This window comes from Myiozetetes cayanensis, unplaced genomic scaffold (genome assembly GCF_022539395.1).
Source record: "Myiozetetes cayanensis isolate MyiCay16 unplaced genomic scaffold, myiCay2020 scf14, whole genome shotgun sequence".
Classification (NCBI taxonomy): Eukaryota; Metazoa; Chordata; class Aves; order Passeriformes; family Tyrannidae; genus Myiozetetes; species Myiozetetes cayanensis.
This window is the reverse complement of record NW_026087048.1, coordinates 17,188,588-17,208,766: the sequence shown is the minus strand read 5'-3', so window position 1 is coordinate 17,208,766 and position 20,179 is coordinate 17,188,588. Positions and strand designations below refer to the sequence as shown.

General features: G+C 40.9%; 1 protein-coding gene across 4 annotated transcripts in view; it reads right to left on the bottom strand.

Moving 5' to 3' along the window:
• Positions 1-1,837: 1,837 nt before the first annotated feature.
• Positions 1,838-20,179, bottom strand: part of LRRC28 (leucine rich repeat containing 28) — a 50,649-nt gene continuing 32,307 nt past the window's right edge. For all 4 annotated transcript variants that reach the window (XM_050309024.1, XM_050309023.1, XM_050309025.1 and 1 more), the window contains exons 7-10: positions 14,337-14,439; positions 10,746-10,921; positions 8,420-8,579; positions 1,838-6,260 (exon numbers count right to left, since the gene is read on the bottom strand). In XM_050309024.1, the coding sequence (XP_050164981.1) occupies positions 6,188-6,260; positions 8,420-8,579; positions 10,746-10,921; positions 14,337-14,439 (512 nt within the window). In that variant the 3' untranslated portion in view covers positions 1,838-6,187. The remainder of the gene's footprint in view (positions 6,261-8,419; positions 8,580-10,745; positions 10,922-14,336; positions 14,440-20,179) is intronic.

The window sequence follows — 20,179 nt, the reverse complement described above, 5'->3', positions numbered from 1 at the left end:
ATGTTAACGTTCCAGTGGACCTTGCCTGCACCAAAAGGGGATTTAACAATGCATTTTTTGCTTCCTTAATAAAACGGTTCAATTTGCTGTTACAAGAGCACACTTGGAGAACATTCATAGTGCAACAACCAATAAACACATAAACTACATTTTTCATTACAAGAAAGCTGTCTCAACTCACCTGAAGAAAACAATTTAGACATAACTTGGTGAGGCTCACAGATGACAGAACACCTTCACAGCACCATCCCACAGTCGTGTTTAGCAACAGGACAGGCACCCCTGAGTGACAGCTTTCTCTGGCAGAAAGAGCCAGTCAATATTTACATTCCTCGTGAACATACAAAAGAGCATCAGGGTACTTGAGAAATTAGCCCTTGATTGCCACTTGGAAGGCATCATCAGAAAGTCAAATCACTTCAGCACCTCCAACAACAGAACTGCTTTCGCTCCTGAGGCTCCAGGAACGAGTCCCAGATGTGTCAAGGTCTTTCCCTGGGAGCTGGAGGTGTCTGAAGGGCACAACGGGTGCTGGAAAAGCCTGACATGAGGGTTTTATTACTTAAAATGTGAAAACACAAAGAAAGGATTTGGTCAACTCTTGCCCTCTTTCTTGCTGAAGTAGCAGACACCAATCTGATATTCCAGAGCCAGCTCCAGGGAATACCAGGAGGATTCTTCAGTGCAGAACACTCTGCTGGACCATTCAGATTGCTGAAGTTGAGGGACACAGATGCAGTGGTTCAATTCTGCTCTCAAGTTCCCAAAATGTCACCACATAGAACAGCCCTAAATCTTGGCTTGGAAGTCACAAAACATCCAGTGCCTTTCCAAGTGAGATCTCGGCTCCTCTCATTTCCTGCATACAATAGCATTATTCAGCCACTGAAGTTTCCACTTAGCTTGCACTTATGCCAAGTACTTTTAATTGCAAAGGAAAAGGATGTTAAGCTCTCCCATTTCTTTCTTTCTAATTCATAAGGGACGCAGCAGTGGTTGGTAAAAGTTAGAGGTTGAGGGCTGTTCTCCCCCCATCTCACTCATTAAGGGACTCATCCTCCTCCTGCGGTGGGTAAACTGAGGTTACCTCCATCACAAGGGGAGGAAAACCCACACTGTCACCTGTAAAACACTAAAAAGGCAAGTCACTGTAAAGTAACTACAAACCAGGCATCAGGGGAGTCTGAATGGTCCCTAAACCCTGCAAGGTTTACAACTGGTGTGTCACCTTGACCAGCACAGGTCCCATTCCGTAATGGATTTGCAGGTACTCACCCCATACAGTAACTCAAACAGCATCCAGCTCAAAGACCTCATCACACCGTGGAGAGCAGCAGCTCTGACTGAAGCAAAGTGCTGCAGAGCAAGGAGGGAAATAACTCGAGAAACAGATGCTTAATTTCTACCTATTTTTGGCAGCCTTGTTCCTATGATATCTGTTAGATTGAGGGAGAAAAGCTGCTGAATGCTGCTTAGGACGTAATCCATGAACCACAGCCACGCCTCTGGACTATCAGGGTGGCAAAACAGTCCTACAGAAGCTTATTTTTCTTTTGATCAGTCCGTGGAAGGGTCTGGAGTTTCCATATGGCTTTTGTTGCCATTATGCAAGATCTGATGAGCTGCATTGTCTGAGACAAAAGGATTAAGTGAAATGAAGTGGTGTTTTGGACTTGGCAGTGTTTTAAGTGTTGTCACCCCACCTCTTCAGCCTTGGGACAAGAGACTTATTAGCTAATTACTATGCAAATGAAGCGAAATGTAAATTAAACGTTACATTCTAACATAGCTTAACAGCCCCAGGAGCAAGAATTTAGTTCACTGTAATGGACTGTAATTCTATCCAAAAATATAGTTTATTAACAGGCACATACAATAAATCGCACCACTAACTTTAAATAAACCATCTAGCAAGCTCACCTTCACACTGAGTGACATTTGGTTAATACAGAGCAAGAAAGCAGTTCACATGTGCTTCCCACAGACACAGAACGGGCTCAGTGGCAAACCAAGTTCGTTATAATCCAAAGAAAAAGAGGAAAAAAAGAAAAAGGGCACATAAAAGCAAAAGCAATGAAGACTTCACATGAGCGTTGCCACTTCTTTCCACCAGACCTTTGGTCTCTTACAAAATAGGTCTGTTAATACAAAAAGTAATAAAAACCTCTGGATTCAATTTACTCAGCCTCTTCCATCACAAGTTAACTATAACATTTTGCAACAACATGGGTAGTATTAAGAGGGAGGTAAGAGGCAAAGTTAGTTGGAATTATCCAAGTCCAGCTGCAGACAGAGGCTGCCTTGGGCTCTGGTGTTGCTGTCCCAGTTTTTGCAAGAAATGCAAAGACGGTAAAACGTTCTCCTCTCTCATCAGTTAAAGGTGATCCATCCGCCACTGACATCAAGGCAAAAGTTGGTGTGTTGTCAGTGGTACTCTGGTCATCCTCTCCGGGGAAAGGGCTGTCACTCTCGAGTCTCCAGCTCGGCTGTGATGTCAGTAAAACCTGACACGCCGCTGCCACCCGCGTGTTAGCACAGTCCTGTCCTCCCTCCAGGCCAGAACAAGGGATTCAGCAGAATTTGATCTGGAAGAATTGAAGCCAACTTGGCAATGAAGAGCTCTGCTCTGCTCACAGCAACATCTCAACCTCACCAAGTAAATAGAAGGGTTGTAAATGAACTTCGGTAGGAGCCCAAGAGAAGCATCGGGTCAAAACAGAGGAATCCACATTTCTTGATGTCAGACCTTGTTCTTCACACAGGAAAGGACACCTGCATTCCTGCTCCTCTGGGGGATGAACAGGCAGGTTCCCAAGAACAGTGCTGCAAATCTAACAGTGCCAGAACCACTCCAGTAGCATTTTTAGACGAAGCCAGAGACTCCTCCACTTCCTCCGTGCCAGAACAAAAAGTTACCTCTGTATAGGGCTCCAATTTTATGAACATGGTGCTTGTTATCACAACCTAAACAAAAATGATGCCTGTGCTCCCTAATTATAATAGGAGCTAATCTTTACTCAGAAAAATTTTGTAACAATATCAATGGGTTAAAGACTTTTTATCTCATTTCTCTCCTGCACCTCTTTGTTATGCCTAGAAAAAACAAAACAACAGAAACTTTTCCTGCTCCCAACCAAGTGAAGAGTTAAGATCTACTTTTATGACAAAAAATAGTCTTTTTAAATGCTCATTTTTTTCAACTGCTGGAACCAGATTTTTTGTAGTACAAAGGAAAATTTATCTGGGTGGGAACTAACCTGACAAACGAGACCAATCAAAAATTACCTAGAAAAAAACCCCAAACATTAAAGAGAAGTCCAAGCATTGTGACACCACTCACCAAGAAGCTCCCTCTCCCCTCTGCAATTTGCATAGCTGGCTCTCATGTTTGCTGGTTATGAAATACTCTTACAGTAGAACAACTTTAGAAAAATTTGGACAAGTGAGAATGGAGTTATTTTAATCTAGAACAATATCACCCAAAGATACAGATGAATACAAACACTGTTTGTACCAAAAAAACATCAGAGAAACACGAATTTAAGCTGCATTTTCAGTCTATATATTGGCTTTCCTCTTCCTTGTTTTATAAAAATAGGGTATGACATTTCAGCTTCAATTGCATGTTTAAGTCATTTATTCATTGAACATTCCATCCTTGAAATATCATCTATCAAAGTGTTAGTTAAGATTCATCCTGCTTATAGAACAGGCTAAATTTCTTCTGAACTGCACTTGTAGACAACAATAAAGAGACTGATATGGACTCAATAAGAAATAATTAGGTTGTGGGAAGAAGAAAGAAAATAATAAATAAATAATGATAATAATAATAATAATAAAATCAAGCTCCACTCTTCCTATCTGACTCCTAATAAAACAAACATTAATGCCTTTTAGGTGATCACAAGATTTAACTCCAAAACAATATTTACAGACCGAATTGTGATATGAACTGTGATTTAAAGTCTACAGCTTGCTATAAAAACCCGCAAGATAAAAATCTCCTTCACAGACAGAGGAAGCCACAGTAAAAATAATACTGAAAATTCCTGATCAAGACTATTGTATCAAAATCGATATTTGTAACAAAACCACAGCTCTCTTATCGCCTGACTGGGAAAAGTGGATTCTGTCTGTGATTCAGCTCTAACTGTACCTGGGCAATTTCCACCTCAGCTCTGGGTGCTGGAGGAAAAGGACAAAGCTGAGGATGGATTTTTTGCTGCCTCAGCAGTGAACCCTGTGGGGTGGGCAGGTCTGCTGGGACAGCCACATCCAAACCCAGTCAGAAATCCAATAGCACCGAGGCTGCCTGGCCACGGCTCCTGCTGCAAAGCAGAGTTAATAAATGGGATTTATTTTAGAAAGTTTCACAATTCTTAAACAGTAGATGATACTTGCATTCCTGAAGGATTAAGTTCTACATTTCTTACTGCTAATTCAACTCTCTTAAAAACCAACCCAGTAAAACCAGCAAAGATTTTACAAGTAACATGCACAACCTAAAAATTCCACCCTCAAAACTGCCTTTTTGGTACACTTTTAAGCTCTTAAGATGCTCTATTTATTGAAGAGATGCCAGGAAGCCTGCAGAGGGAACAAATGCTTCTTTGGCAAAAGGAAAACATTTTAATGCCTCCTGCCTTCAAAGTCCACACACCTCACCACAACATATGCTAATACCCTACCAAATAAGTCTCTTTATCTTGCCATTTTTATAACAAACTGTTTCATTCATATCTATTTCAGCTTGTAATTACCTACTGCACAGAGTAGCACACTGTGCTAAATCAACAAGTAGTTTATACCTAAGAAATAGAAATTAAAAAAAAAAAAGCCCAACACATGATGTTAAAAAAATATTGTATATTCAAAAACAAGTCAAGAGGGGCTAATTTTCTATAAACCGTTTCAGTATAAAATCAAATTTTTAAGTCAAGTAGGCAATTTGAGCCTTTTTCTCCATCCTTTGTTCTTTATTTAAAATGAACAAGATCTAACAAAGAAGGATTCCCACAAGTGGGACAGTGAGTGGGAATTTGCACCCAATCTGCCCTTGGTACATGAAAACAAGTGTTACAGCCCTTCTGAGCAGGTATCTGGGTAAGGATTATCCCTGTGAGTGGAGATACACACCTGCCCCTGGATTTCCAGCCTTCTCCAAGGCACACAATCCACTGACACACCTGGACAACTCAGCCAAATGCTGAATTTAAAAAAAGATCCAAGACCAGCTCTTTGCAGATCAACACTCTGCAACCGTAAAAATACAATAAATATAAACATTTACCATCATATTGCTAGGGTTTTTTCCCCCAAGGGAAATTGCTACTTAAAAGTCATCTCCTTCCTGAAGAAGTCAAAGAAACGAAAGGGGAACTCTTTTTAAAAAAATAAAAAAAAATTCAAACATTGAAAATAAAGAAAATGCACCCTCAAAAGGCTGGAGCAAGAGCCCTTAGTGCAGGCACCAGCACCAGCCTTCACTGAAACAGCATCTTCAGTCTCCAGACATATCCTGGTTACTCCAATTAAATCAAGTGTGGCATTTAATGATGCTGGAAAGAGAGATCTGCTTTTAGAACGTGGATTTGAATACCACAAATAACTGTCAAAGACGTGGTACACAACTGGGATAGATCTGCTGGGGGAAATGCTGACACGAGAGGGAGGAAATAAAGCTGAAATCTATGGAAAAGTCACTGGGATCCCATCAAAGGTTTCTGTAGGTTTAGAGCTGTACACCTGATTCTGGCTGCAGAGGTGAAGAGGATTGGGATGAGTAACTGAAAACTTATTTGCCATAAATTAAACAATTTTTTTTTTTCCCCTGTTAGAGGAATGAAACTGCCCCAAGTGATGCAATGGGTCAACCCGAAGACAGACACATTTGAAAAATACTGGAAATCCTGAAGTCAGAGCTTGTGAATGTGTTTGGTTTGTGTGCTGCCTTGGAGGAGAGAGAGAAGTTAATACTTTTAAAAGCTTGGTATTTACACTTCTGAAAAGTTCCTGCAGCTCATCCAAATTTGATAGGGCAGGACTCAAGTGCCTCAGAGTGTTCCTGACTGGGCACTTCTGCTGCTTTGGCACACGAGCACACGCAGGGTATTCCAGTACCAATGGATATGACATCTAATGCAGCTTTACACTGGCAGCACTCCTGAGTGGTTTGAAATGTTTATCAACTCAGTAGGTCAAAAGTCTGCAGACACTGGGTGGAGCAGCAGTATGCCACAAAACTAACAGTTGTCCTCCTAGAAGGGAAGAAAAAAAAAAACAGGGGAGGGGGGGAACAGTTGTCAGTAAAGATTAAAGCTCCTGGCTCCATTCCACATAGACAATGGGCTGGGTTGTGAAATGTGGGATCAGCACATCTCCACCCTCCAGAAAAAGCAGGTTCATCTGCGCTCTCTGAGTGCAGGGAAACACTGCAGGGGTTCTCAAGACCTTCCTGGTTTCTCCTGCATGGGGTTTAAAGCAGCAGCGTGTGGTTTGTGTCTCGGTGCAGGGTGTGGCTCGGTGTCACAGCCAGCAGGTTTAACAGCTGACAGGAAAATAGCTGGGCAGCTTCAGCCCTGCTCATGTGGTTCTTAAATTAGTGCTTGCAGGCATGAAATAGCTGCAGTCCAGTGTCCTCCCTGGGCCCAGATCTTCAGAGAGGATGATGGACAGGCAGTGCTGTCACTCCGTGTCACGTCCCACGGCAGGGATGGCAGCGGGGCAGTGTGACATGAGCCTCACAGTGACCCCCCTTTCTGCCCCATCCTGGCAGGAACCTACAGATCTGCCTCAGAAATACAAAGATCTGTTTTCGACTAACCCAGAAATCACACCTCACCCCTGGCATCTGTGCTTTTTCAGATCCAGAAATCCAGTTCAACACTTCACTATCCTCTCCTCTAAGAGGATACAGGACGTGCTACGGAAATCCAGCAGAAGTTACTGGCATGGATGTGGCATGTGCTAATCAGGATCCCTACCCTGCGTGTTTTCATGGTCACTTTAAGCTCTTTAGAACAGAAACCCCGTCCTTCACATCTCTCTAAAGCAGCTATCACACCTCCACAATTCCACATAATCTTACCATGACAAGTGCACGAGCTACGGAGATAAGGATGACAGGCTGCCCTGTTTAGATCTCATTTTCTGTGGATTTGCATCAAATGTCAGCTACTTAAGACTGTATCCATTAAGGCATTTTGCAGAACACACTACATTCTTGTCTCGGGGAAGGAATGAGAACCATTTTTCAAACAAGTGAAAACCATGCAGAAATGTGTATTTTCAATTATTACATTTTAGAATGTTAATACAGTGTTCTTCCAAAATAGCCCTAAAGGATGATTCTATTGAGTTGTAATAATTCCAAAGGATGCCTACTGATATGTCTATCATCTCATAACTGAAAGTTCTACAACGAGCAATGCTTAGCAATTAATTAAAAAATACTCCAAACTCTCACGTTGTTGGATTATTTTGGGTAACACACAGATTTAGTGACCAGCAAGCAGGATCCATCATTCCTTAGAAAATAACACCACTTAATGCTTGAAAGAAATTCTTGATGGCATGATTATAGCATTTTATGCCCCTATGAATATTATGACTGTAATGTGGAAGCAATTTATTTCACTCACCGTGAAACGCGTTGAGTTTGACTGACGTGTAACAGAGTGGCAAGTCGAAGAACACAAGCTCTGCAATCAGATCTTTCTAGGAAAGATGGCTTTTCCAAAATAGCATTTATGCAGCCTTCTGGCTGCTGCCCAGATCTGGCATACCTAGGTTGCTTTGATTTCATAAAGCTGAAGTGCTGACAGATCAGAATACTCTTATGTCACAGAGTGAAACAGGTACCACCACCCTGCATCACCAATTAGTCTGATTTCTTAAAGATCTTCCTATTGAAAAGCAGTCTTTTGTTTTTATGGAAGCCAACTATCAAATCAATGGATTTCAGCAGGATAGGGGCCAGGTGGTGTTCTGGTGCATTATATACACCAACCATCAGAAACATTTCTTTTTAAAGCCCCTCTCTTTTCTGCTCCCCATCTTTAGGTACATGCTTTGTAACTTAATGGCTTGACTTGAACTCTCTAACAAGAACTAACATCACATTTGCTTGTTTAACTCTAAGTGAGTTAGCTTTAAACCTTTATTACTTTTCAAACAGTAGAAGTAGAACCAGCTGAAAATTCTCTGATGATGCTTTTTAACAGTTCAAGAGGAGTATTCTGGCTGTCTTGTGAATGAAATAATTCTCAACTATTACATGCAACCACAGCCCAGGGCCTTTAGATCTGAAATGCTGCTAAGTTTAAAAAAAAAAAAAAAAATCCTTAAGAATATGCTTTGTTCCATAAGGTGTTTTTCTTCCCAAATGAAACCCCAGTGTAATTTCCTGTATAATTACCCTTGATGCAATCCTGCCATTGGAGTTTCCCTCAAGGGAAAGAGCTTTGGGTAGACAATGGTAAACATAGGCTGGCTGCAGCGGTGACAGTGTCCCAGGGGACAGTGCAGCAATTCCAAGAGGCTTTTGGGTAGCGAGATTGGAGTCAGAAAGTTCAAATCTGGAGGAGAAAAGAAAAAAAACAAACCCCAACATATTTGTAACAAAAGGATTGCATGATAAAGTCAGACACAACAAGCACAATCCATGAGCAGTTCAGGAAACAGCTGCCTCACATTCTTAGGGCCTTGTCAAAACAACAACGAGGTTAATACAAAATACCACAATTAGGGTGAAGCACACGGTGCTTTCCGTGTGCAAGTTCAAAAAGTTGAAGTTAAATGCACAAGTTTGGCATCTGTGGGAGTGAGACTGACTGGGCCAAAATATCCAGCTGAAAATATTACAGCAGGAGCAAATAACAGAAAACAGTAACAGATCATAAAGGATTTTTTAGACACAGAAAGGTGTTTAGTAACTAATACAACGTTCTGGAAAGGACAACAGTAGTATTTTACTAAAATGTTTCAACAAGCCATCCAGCAGGATAGCTAAACCCACTACAAAGCCCAAACTCCACCATCAGCAAAAAGGGATCTGCAATATTTGGAATGACTTGAAATACAGCCTAGCCCAGCATAATTCTCACAGGCCCAACCACAGAGACCACTCTAAAAAGATCAATACATTCCTAATCTGTTAAATGTAACCCCCACAGCTTACAAGATGCCATCATTTTCACCAAATGGAACTCCAGGGTCATTTCTTGGGAAAGAGCCATCATTTTCCCAGGCTTGGCCCAAGCCACAGAGTGTTTCAGAAATTAAACCCCACATGCTAATCTCCATCTAGAACCTGAGAGACAGCCAAGGCAGGTGAATGAGTTTAGGTGCTGAATAATCAGGACAAGATGCAGTACCTGATAAATCAGTTTTAGGTATCACACTGGTTTCAGCTTTCAAACCCTGTAAGGTTTAACCCCAGACAAAATGTACCAAAGAGCTCCAGCGAGGTGACAAACAGGACATTTGCGTCAGAAAGAAAAGGTCACACTCTGTAGCCAAGCAAAGGCTGAGGAAAAGGAGTCCAGTCACTTCTGTCACTTCCCCAGCAGCCACCAAGCATTTAACAGCACCCTTGAAACTGCAAATTTAAGCAGTGACAGATCAAATCTGCTGCTTTAATCACACAGTGCCACCTGCCTCCCCAGCACTCCACCTGTCTGAACCAGGCACTTCTCCTGCCTCCCCAAAATGGGGGTGTTCCAGTGGCAACACCCCCAGTCTTTAGGAAGGTCACTCAGAATAGGACATATATGTGTTTGTATGCATGTATATTTAAATCCATCTTTTTCAGGATCTGCACCTTGCCTGCAAATAGGTATAATCCTCCCAGCCTTGTAAAGACCACCTAGAAACCATCTCCTAACCTGGTTTTGCAATCCTACCTTGCTATTCCCATCCCAAACTTCACCAGCATCTTCAGGAACCACATTCACACAGCTGGACCCCAAAAATCATTGTGTAAGTCACAACTGGGTGAGGAAAGAAAAGACCTCCCTGCACACCTTTCCTGGCAAAGCAGTGGTTCAGCAGTGACCCCCTACCATAAACCCTCTAATCTTCCCACTGTAGCTCTCCACCCTTCTGCTTTCTTTTTGACCTTTAAAGCTGAGAATTCCCAAGATGGCATCAACAGGGGGGAGTCCCAGCACATGTAAACCTGACAGAATCTGCAGGTTACCATCAGATATTGCTAACTCATGTGGTTGCAGGATGCAGACCCAGATGAGCCAAGGGCCACTTTAGAGCTGAGCCTGAACTGGGGCAGAACTAAAGCAGCTCAGCTGTCAGGCTGTGCTCAAATGGCCCAGGGCTGCTCACATTTCTTTTGCCTTATGTATAACAAGTCTGCCAGTTTAGGATTGTGCTGCCTGGCAAGGAGTTGCATTGTTGGCTGATGCATCTGATCTTGCCTCGGGAACTGTATTTCTCATCTCCTATTTCCACTAAAGAGTTTCTCCTGCAAAAAAAAAGCATCCTTCTTTATACATCCTTCAACTAATTTATAAGCACCACTTGACCTCAGAAATAGTCTTTGGATCTTTGATTTTTGATATTGGACGTTTTTGTTCTAACACAGCATTTCAAATGTAATTTGATTAAATGCATCTTTTAAAATACAAATCCTCGCCCAACTCTTTGAAGGACTGTTTGAAACGTTCCTCCCACTGCCAGAAAAGCACTTTCACTGTTTCTGTAATGTGAGGAATGCAGAAATGTCATACCTTTCAGAAACCTGTAGTAGGTGTTATAGAGGGTCCTCATGGCCAGTTCTTGCAAAGGCAGCACATGATCTGTTTCTGTCCCTATAGATTTCACCTCTGCTGGCAGGAACACAGTTAACTGGCCTGATGAAAAAGAGAGCAGTTTCACCTCTGAAACTTGAATTGGAGAACCACAACTAGAAGGACACAAGACATTTAGAAAGTGGTTAGAAATAAAAAAAAATCATAAAAGTAACTTTATGGGGAAACCCAGATGACCAACCCAAAGTATGCCTGACACTGCTCTCCAGTGCAGCCCTCAAGGATTCCTTGCAGAGGGCAGGACACGTTGGGGTTGGACTTTTTAAAGGTCCCTTCCAGCCCAGACTATTCTGTGTTTCTATGCTGACATACATTTTATCACCTTCTGTGATGTGCTAGTCATGGGACATCTGGAGGAATTACTTATCAAATAACACACAGCAATGAGAACCCAATCCCAAGGGGGTGAACCAAATGCACTCTGTGCCCCTTACTTTGTGCTAATCTTTTAGCCTCTGAATTCCACTGTTATTAAACATTTAATGTAGTGGAGCCTTTCATACCCAACTTTGTTTCCCGTGTCTTGGATCAACCAGTTGACAACAGTCATGGATTTCTCATTTTTAACACACAAGGCAAACTCCAACCTCAAAGAAATACATTTGAAGTGCCACTGGGTGATTCTGTTCTACACCTTTCCCCATCCACAGAGCCCCCTTGGAGGTGAAGGAAAAACAACAACAGGGGGAAGATATCCTAGTAAATCTACCAGCCTTGCCCTTCCTAAATCATATATGGAAAGGGAAGGTTATTTGGATCCAAGGAGAGAAAGTTAGCTTGTAGTAAAAATAATGACTCTTTACGTGACGCCTGTTGTGAGTGATCAGAGCAGAGAGACGCAGAGGAAAATTCGACTCAGAGCTTGGGGAAGTCAACAGGGGAATTGGAATTGTTTATGACAACTGAAATGTGAAGCCAAGAGCAACTTGTTAGGGCCAGTCCTAACAAATGGAACAGAAACACAGATTTGTCAGCCTTCCCAGATATTGGACCTAAAAGTGAGGTAACGACTCTCGACCTTATCAGATGTGAAAGAAATCTCACGGTATGTCCCTGACAAAATCAAGCCTCATCCCCTCTGGTTAAAGGAGGAACAGCCCAGAGGAACAACCAAAAAAAAGCAGCATCAAACTGCAAGTCAATATGCCCCTTGTTAAATATTTAATACTTTCCTACAAGCCATTAGTGGGATTAAAATATAATTGGGAATTCGGAGATCCACTGTCCCAACAGTCCATTGCCCAGCAATCCAGATCCAGTGAGTTATCAATCACAACAAATGGACCTATAATGTTTTATTTTCAAGCTGATTAACCCCTTACCACCCTCACAAGGGAACAAACCCATAAATGTAGTCCCTGCAGTTTCTGCAGTTCAGAGCTGGGCCATTTGTCTACTTTAAGTAAGGGGTGAGGCTGTTAATGCCAGACACAAAATCCAGGGAGGTTAGAAAGTGGAACAGAGAATGGACTAAACAGCTGGGGAAAAAAATGAGCTGCAGAAGAACCCTGGTGAATAAATAACTGGGGCATAAAAAGCTGTGACCACCTATTGGCTGCCTTCTCTAAGACTGACAGATCCCTGACTGGGGCCTATGAAATCCAATCTGCAAAAAATAAGATCAAAATTTATTTTGAGTGCTGAGATCATCACCTCTCATATAAAAGACTTTTTTTTTTGTCAGTCAGTCTGACTGCAGGATGCCCAGACAGAGATCCATTACTTCCACAATGCCATTTATATTCTATTTTCAGAAATCAAGCTTTATGTTAGTAACAGCAGCTTGTCAGATTTTATTCTCCAGTGGATGACCAGACAGAGCACTAAAGCCTGGATTGTCAGCTCTTGCCTGACCCATGCAAACCTCAGCCTGGTTACTAATGCCTTCTTGGAAAGAACACAGAAATTCTTCACATCACCATTATTACACAATTTTAAAGTCACTCAGCACATTATCAAATAAAACCCTTGGGTTTTTCTGAATACATATATAAGTGCTCTTCCTATGTTGAAAATTTTTCTTAAAAGAAATCTACAATGTTTGAAGGTGGTTTCCCAACAAAGACAAATATCTGTTTGGTGCACAAATAAAATATTATTTTTCTTACTAAAAATAACCTCTTTTCTTTCTTATTAAGGGGAAACCAATTTCTTCCACAGAAGCACTACAAGAATTAATTTAATTGCAACACTTGCAACTTTTTTAGTCTCTTCCATGCTGGATTTAAAATACCAGATTGTGTGATTCTATATTAGATTTATAATCTCAGAGATACTGCAGTTGGCCTCACCAGCAGTGCACATGTAATGACAGAAGGAGAACGGGTAGGATCTTCACAAAAGGTCAGTGCAAAGATAAAATTATTTTGACTAAGTATAAAATGATATCTTAAAAGGTTTAAAAAATAAAATAAAATAAAGGACATGGTTGTATGAAATCACCTGAAACAGGCAGGTTGGTTGGACCAAACCTGTTGGAACATTTCCTGCACTGTCATTAGTGTTTCTGGTCACAGTCAATACAGCTCTGTCCCATTTAAGTTTAATTTCATGTCTGTCTTACAATTTACAATCAGTTCTGAAAGAACAAAGGGTAGAATTTCTTTTTCCTGAAAAACCAAACTGGTAGAAGCTCGAGAGTGCAGCCAGTTCAGAAGTGTAATCCAACTGCAAGGATTTAAATATCACCTACCAGCTGACACGGGAATATTAGAAAAACCTGAAAATGCCAAGACTCAGCATCTCCCATATTGCAGCAGAGTGCAGAGAGGGAATTTATATTTAATGCAAGATCTGCTGAGGGGGAGCATACCAGAAATTTATAATTAGAGGGTAATGGGGACAATCCTCTTCTGATCAGTTTTACACCAGTAAGGCTCCATTCATCAGTGGGGCTGCTCCTTATTTATGCCACTGTCAGGGCAGAAAGAATTGAGCCAGTGTCCTGCACACACCACTTTTTTCTTGCATCCTAACCACAAACATGAGACAGGCTGGGATATTTTTAAAATCCACATGTTAAAAATAAACCTGTCAATCCATAACTCCTAAAAAAGGTTAGTTAGTAGGTACCAAGACCTACAAGAAGCTGATGCTGGGATGTAAAATGAGTGAAGGAGCTGCACGTGGCACTCCAAGAGATGGCCCATAACTTACAGAAATGTCAGGACCAAACATGCTGCAACACATTAAAATATATTTTGTTCAGTCTTTACTTCTGGAAACTGTGAAGGCTACACTTTTGGCCAACCTTTAAATTCAGTTTTAGGTCTCAGATTATCATTACAAATTCCCTTGGAGTAACTGCACTGACTGCTACAACTCAACACCAAAATACTGGAAATCAGCAATTTACACCAAGTAAAACAGAACTGGGAGTTGCACTAATCCCCCAAGGTAACATCAGTGCTGGATCAATCACAGACACACAAAACAATAATCAGTGGTATAATATAGGAGATTTTTTACAAGGAACAGGTACACAAGACATCTGAATTAATTCATACCTACCCACTGCAACCAATGACTTTATTATACAGATAGGATGGGAGGCCTTTCAGGTGAATATTGTTATCCACATAAACATATTGAAGCTCTCGAGAACGACCTAAATCTGGGTTTAGAAAACAAAAAAAGTCAGGAGGAGAAGGGATGACACAGTAACAATCATAAGTAAAGCAATTCCCTTTAATTATAAATAAGCTAATCAGCCTCAATGCAAGCAAACATAAATTAGCTCTCCTCAGTAGTAAAATTTCAGCCAATGGTTTCATTATGGATGAGCTGAAAAGCTGTTTAGAGGAAAGCATTTAAAAATCACTAAAACAAAACAAAGCCCCCTTTCAGGAGCCCTGAAAAAATCCCATTATAAGTAATTAAATTTCAACATCGACGAACCCTGAAGTCAGTTTGAAGAAGCAAAGGGACAATTGATCTCAAATCCTCAGTGCATCCTTCAAGTTCACAAGGTCAAACCTGCTTTCCTCAACTGGCCTCGTGGCACTGGAATCACAGCTTGGGGAAAGTGGTAAAGACAAAAGCAGGAATGTGTTTGGCCCACTCTCACTTCTCCATGAGGATCCTTTTGGGTTCATCAGCCTTAACCAAGCAGCACTGCAAACACCCAGAAACAAGTCCGTGTGATGCAGTAAATTAAAGAACACGAGGTAACAAAAGGCATTAAACTGCTGGATGTTCTCCACGCAAAGCTGTGGTGCAGTAAGTGGTCGATATTTCTGAAGGTGTGCTGCTTGCATTACTGCTGCTAAAATATTCATGGCTGGTAGTCAAAAGGAGCCAGAACAGCGTGATTAAGTGGTGCCTTCACAGACCAGAAATCTATTAACATACCTCGAGATAGGAGCAGATAGGTATGGAATGAATTTTGTTTTGTTTAGAAAATTAAATTTAGGCTTCTTGGAAGAATTCTGAGAAATAATAACTTTGCTTGTCAACAAGAACGAGTCAGTGGTAAAACCACCTGCTATTAAAAGACGTGACAAACATAGTAATACGAGATGTTTAAAAAGACACCAAACTGAACTAAAAAGAAGAGCGTAAAAGAGTTTGGGACTGATGTGTGGGATCATCTGGGCAGCCCATCTCATCTGTGGCTCAGGAAGAGACATCTGTGTTCAATGCAAAGCACAAGCCACTGAACAGTGTTTAAAGCCTCTGCCCGGGAGGGGAGAGCTGAGAGCAGACAAACTGCATCAGGGAAAAACACAAATCAAAAATCTGTATACAAATAAAAAAAACTTCGATGGGTACCTTAGAGAAACTAAGACAAACAAGCATTTGGCTGGATCAGCCAAGTGAATACTCATATTGACTGACTTTCCATCTTTATCCACTGTCAGCTCCCTCAGCTGGCAGAAGGATAGGGGTAACCAGAGGGATGGGCACAGCTCCTGTTCCCTTTGGAATTGTGGGCAAGAACAGAACAAAAATGAAAACAATTCCCATGATATTTCTATTCAGAAATTCCATTTGGAACAACCATCTCTTCTAATTCCCTACTGTGACAACAGGTAATACAAGCCCTTTATTACTGAATAGTTTTCTTGCACACAAGATCTCTGGACACCACCCAGTGCAGATATTTTGAGTGATCCCTCCCCAAATGTGTGGCCATCCTAAAATACACTGAATGTCTTCAGCTGTCACCCACTTGAGTGGCAGCTGTGAGCACCAGAAACCTTAAAAGCTCACGCTGAGGAGTGACACATTATCAAAGCTTTGATAGAGAGAACAAGTGATGAAACCAAGAGAAAATGGATAGATTCCTTTTCTGAAATAAAGACAGAGAAAAAATAAGTTTTGGAGGGTTTTTTTTTTTGACTTTGAATACAGGCCCCTTGCTCTGCAACAGTCTGTGGAGGTTTCAGGGACCACAATTTGGGATTTGTTTAAACCAGAATCACTGGACATCAAGGGGCACAATTTGACCACCACATGGTGCTTTGAGCCCGTCCCAAAGACTTTCTAGTTCACAGAAAAATCTGCTGCTTCCATCAACTGTCCTGCCCCAAGAAGGGAGCACAAATCCCTCTGCTGACTGATGGGCACTGCTGAGAGATGCACCTCAAAAAGATGGTTTATTTTGGGCTCAGTATTGCAGGGCTCAAAATAGTAAATAGTAAAGTTCTGGGATATTTTGAGATGAAACAAAAAAAAACAACAACCCACATTGTTATCCTACAACAAATAAAATATTGCAACACCATAAAATTACTGTAAGGCTGGTGAGGAACCAGCCAATAAAATTTATAGCAGGTAGCAGGTGGATGGGACATAAAATGCTCAGAGAAAGTCCCCTCGTGCTGCAGAACCAAATTAGCCCCCAAAACAGCAGAAAACTATGGGTTGCTGGGGCAGCTTGAATGTGCTACAGTTGAACTTATTAATTTAGAGAATGGCAGAAAATGTTTAAAAGAGGCTCATCTTGCTGGTTCCTACACAGATGTATGCAAATGGGCTGAAAATCAGGCAAGTCAAAAAAAGCCCTAAAGCTGTTCTTTTCATATGCACTGAGAGGGGGGAGTGAGGCTGCATCTCATCTCTTCCCTCTGTCTTTATCTTAGGCTATGTTTAGATTCGAAGTTCTGAGTTGACTGCATTTCCTAGGTAATTAAAGCAAATTTTTGGATGTTAGACAAAATATCTCAGTAGGAAAAATTCAATTCCCAAAGCCAAATAGCCTGTAACTATAAATGTTCCTTTGATATAGTTTCTTTGCATTAAATAACCAAGCATCTTCTACACTCCAAAAGATTCTCCCCCCCCTCCAGTTTCAAACACTACCCATGAAGTTGAAATTCAAATAAATCATCACTTTGAAAAGCTCTTTGTATCCCCTCCACATTAATTTTTATGTCTTATATCAGTCAACAAATATTGTTAAAAGTTCTCTAAAAGCCACGCTTCTGAAGGACTCTGTGCAATGAGGAAGCTGCCCGGCTCTGAAAAGGCTAAAGCTACAAAGGAGGTTTTCATGTGGCTTTTGCAAGCACTGTACTGTGTCTAAAACATTTCCACTTTCCTCCTTCCAGGCTCCCCCAGATCAAAGACCTTTCTCCCAGAAATGACCAAATGCCATGAGTCCTGAACAAACCCCAATTCTTTTTTTTTTTTTCTTTTTTCTCCCTCTTTTTTTTTTTTTCCTTTTTTTTTTTTTTCCCCTCTAACCTCAGGGCCCTGGCATATGCATTCCACATGGCTGAAGATGGAACAAAAGCTCTTGTGTGGCTGCACTGATGCTCTTTTAACCATACTGTGAGGGCAAGGACACAAAAGCACCATATACTGAGGTAGAATAAGACCTTTGTTTACTGGGCACTGATAATTACTGGACCCATTTTCTAAACAAAAAGTGCACATAAGCCCTCAATAAAGTGATATAACACTGAATATCTGCTGTCATAACACCCCTCCTGTACTGTCAGTACACTTGAGAATTTATGGCCTATTTTAATTATATTTGTACTTAATTACATAAATCATTTTTTCTTTTTGCGACGTCATCAGATTCACATTTCTGCTTGCAGAGGAATTTGTTTTCAGGCACTGGAGCATCTCTTAAAGCTAAGAAATTTTAAGTTAATTTTCTGTCAAAGGCTAATTTATACTGTAAGCAGATTGAGATAAAATGATCAGCAGATTTCCTCAGACCTTTTACTGGGGCAGCACGAAGTTACCATGACAATCACAGGACTGTCCAGGATGCAGCTTCCAGTTCAACTTACACACACCATTTGTGGGGTTGTTTTTAAAAATTAAGTTTCCTAGGAAGGCCCACAAAGGCTCAGATCCACAGTGTCTCATTTCTTTGAATATAAACTGAAATATTCAGAGCTGAAAAAGAATAATTTTCATAAACTACTGGCATATCCAGCAATTAAATGTATTCTGCAAGACAAATTACTAATTCACTATTGTTTACCCACCTTCTTGTTTATGTACCAGTTCTGCAAGTCAGAGAGTGGGATCAGGTATTTTTACTGCATTTTGTAAAATTAATTAACAGTATTACACTGTTTTTCTTAAGACACAAGTGGCTGCAAACTTACAAGAATGTAGAGAGCAAAAAAACCTCCCTAGTCCCTGTCCTGCAGTGCAGTGCTACCACTGGAATAAATCTAATTTATCAGTCCAGGAACAGGAAAATGCAGATTTCCATCACCCTTAACAAGAGGTTCTACAAGGGACATACTCAGACAAGGAAAAACGGATTCCTTGGCATAAGCAGATGCCAACCAGCACGTGAAATAAATAAAGTAAATCACGCCTTAAAAAGCATTAAGCCATTTGTTCCAAACATAACTCTTCTAACATGGATATGTCTAATAAAAACAAGAGAAAGAACCCCAACCATTCTGTCAGGAGATGAATAAATTATCTGCTTTTCAACACAACTCCCCAATTGCAAAGAACTGTTGTGACAATACTCACTCGAGTATGACTTGCAGATATTTCTGCAGTACCTTCCACTGTCACTTAAGGTCCTTACTCAGCCATTAACTCATGAAGTGGAGTTGGAGGTAAGAATACCCACAAACCCCCCCATTAGCCAGTAAGCAGAAATAATGCCACAATTATGCCTTAACTCCAGCAATACTCCAAGAAAAATATTTTCCCATGCAACAGAAGACAGATTTAATCTTTTTGCTTTTCAATGCACTCTCTCTTCTACTTTATTTCAGCACATCTTGACCACTCTGAAGCCTTCTGATTCTTCAGAGGAAGGATTAAACATTTACATTTATACTGTGCTGCTTTTCCTCTGAACTCTAGGATTTATGATTCAGTTTCATATCCACAGATAGCAAATTATCTCCAAATGTTCACCAGTGAGTCACTATTAAGAACTACTGAACAAGGTCAATTGACAGTCTTTGATGTTTCCCGTTATTTTAAAAGTTCCTTTCGAATGTTTTGAATTTGACTCTAAAAATAAAGAAAAAAGAAGGTGTGTCATTACATTAGAGATTTATTTCCTCCTTTTGAACTTAAAACAGTTCAGCAGATCTGTGGCTCATCCAGGTCATGGTTCACTCACAGATAACCTACCAGTGCAAAAGTAGCAAAAACTTTTATCCTTTCATATTTCACATCTCATCATACTGAACAGCATCTTATTTTTGCAACATTGAAAATATTCAACTTCCTGTCTCATGGAGGTAGAAATACGTGCTAAAATAGGGGAAGTTACTTTGCTTGTTTTAATGAGTAGTGTGGAATCTGGATGGTGCATCCCGGGACTCATATTCTCATTTATACAGTGACACACGCTGGGACACAACTGAAACACTGTGTCTGGAGACATTATCTGCACTTGGTTTCCAGTAATACAAACTAAGGTGATAGGAAAATCAGGAAGATCATGAAGCTCTTCAAAGACTAAAACTGCTAGTACTGAAAAGATTAAGTCAAAGCTATACAATGTAATTAATTTGGAAATCACGATCTCATTTTCAGCCACCTCAATTTCCAGCTTCTTTCCAACATGATTATCGTAATTTCATCTGCACATAATTAACACCAAACTCTGTATTCTAGCAAAACTACTGCTGGCTATTCAAATGACAGGACAGAGCTGCATGTGTGTCTGTATTCCAGCAGAGAATTCCAGCGTTCTGGCCCCTGGCAGGGCTGAGAAGTGACAAATCCAGGGAAGAGGACTTGTCTTTCCCAAAGGAAGACACAGGGACTGCCCAGAGCAAACCCCACACACTGACTGCACCTCCTGCTCCTGACCTGCTTCCACACTTCCAAACTTTGGCAGGGTTGAGAAAAAGGCACAGGAATTCTTCCCTGGGATACTACTGTGGGGAAGTTTTGATGGATGCCTGTAC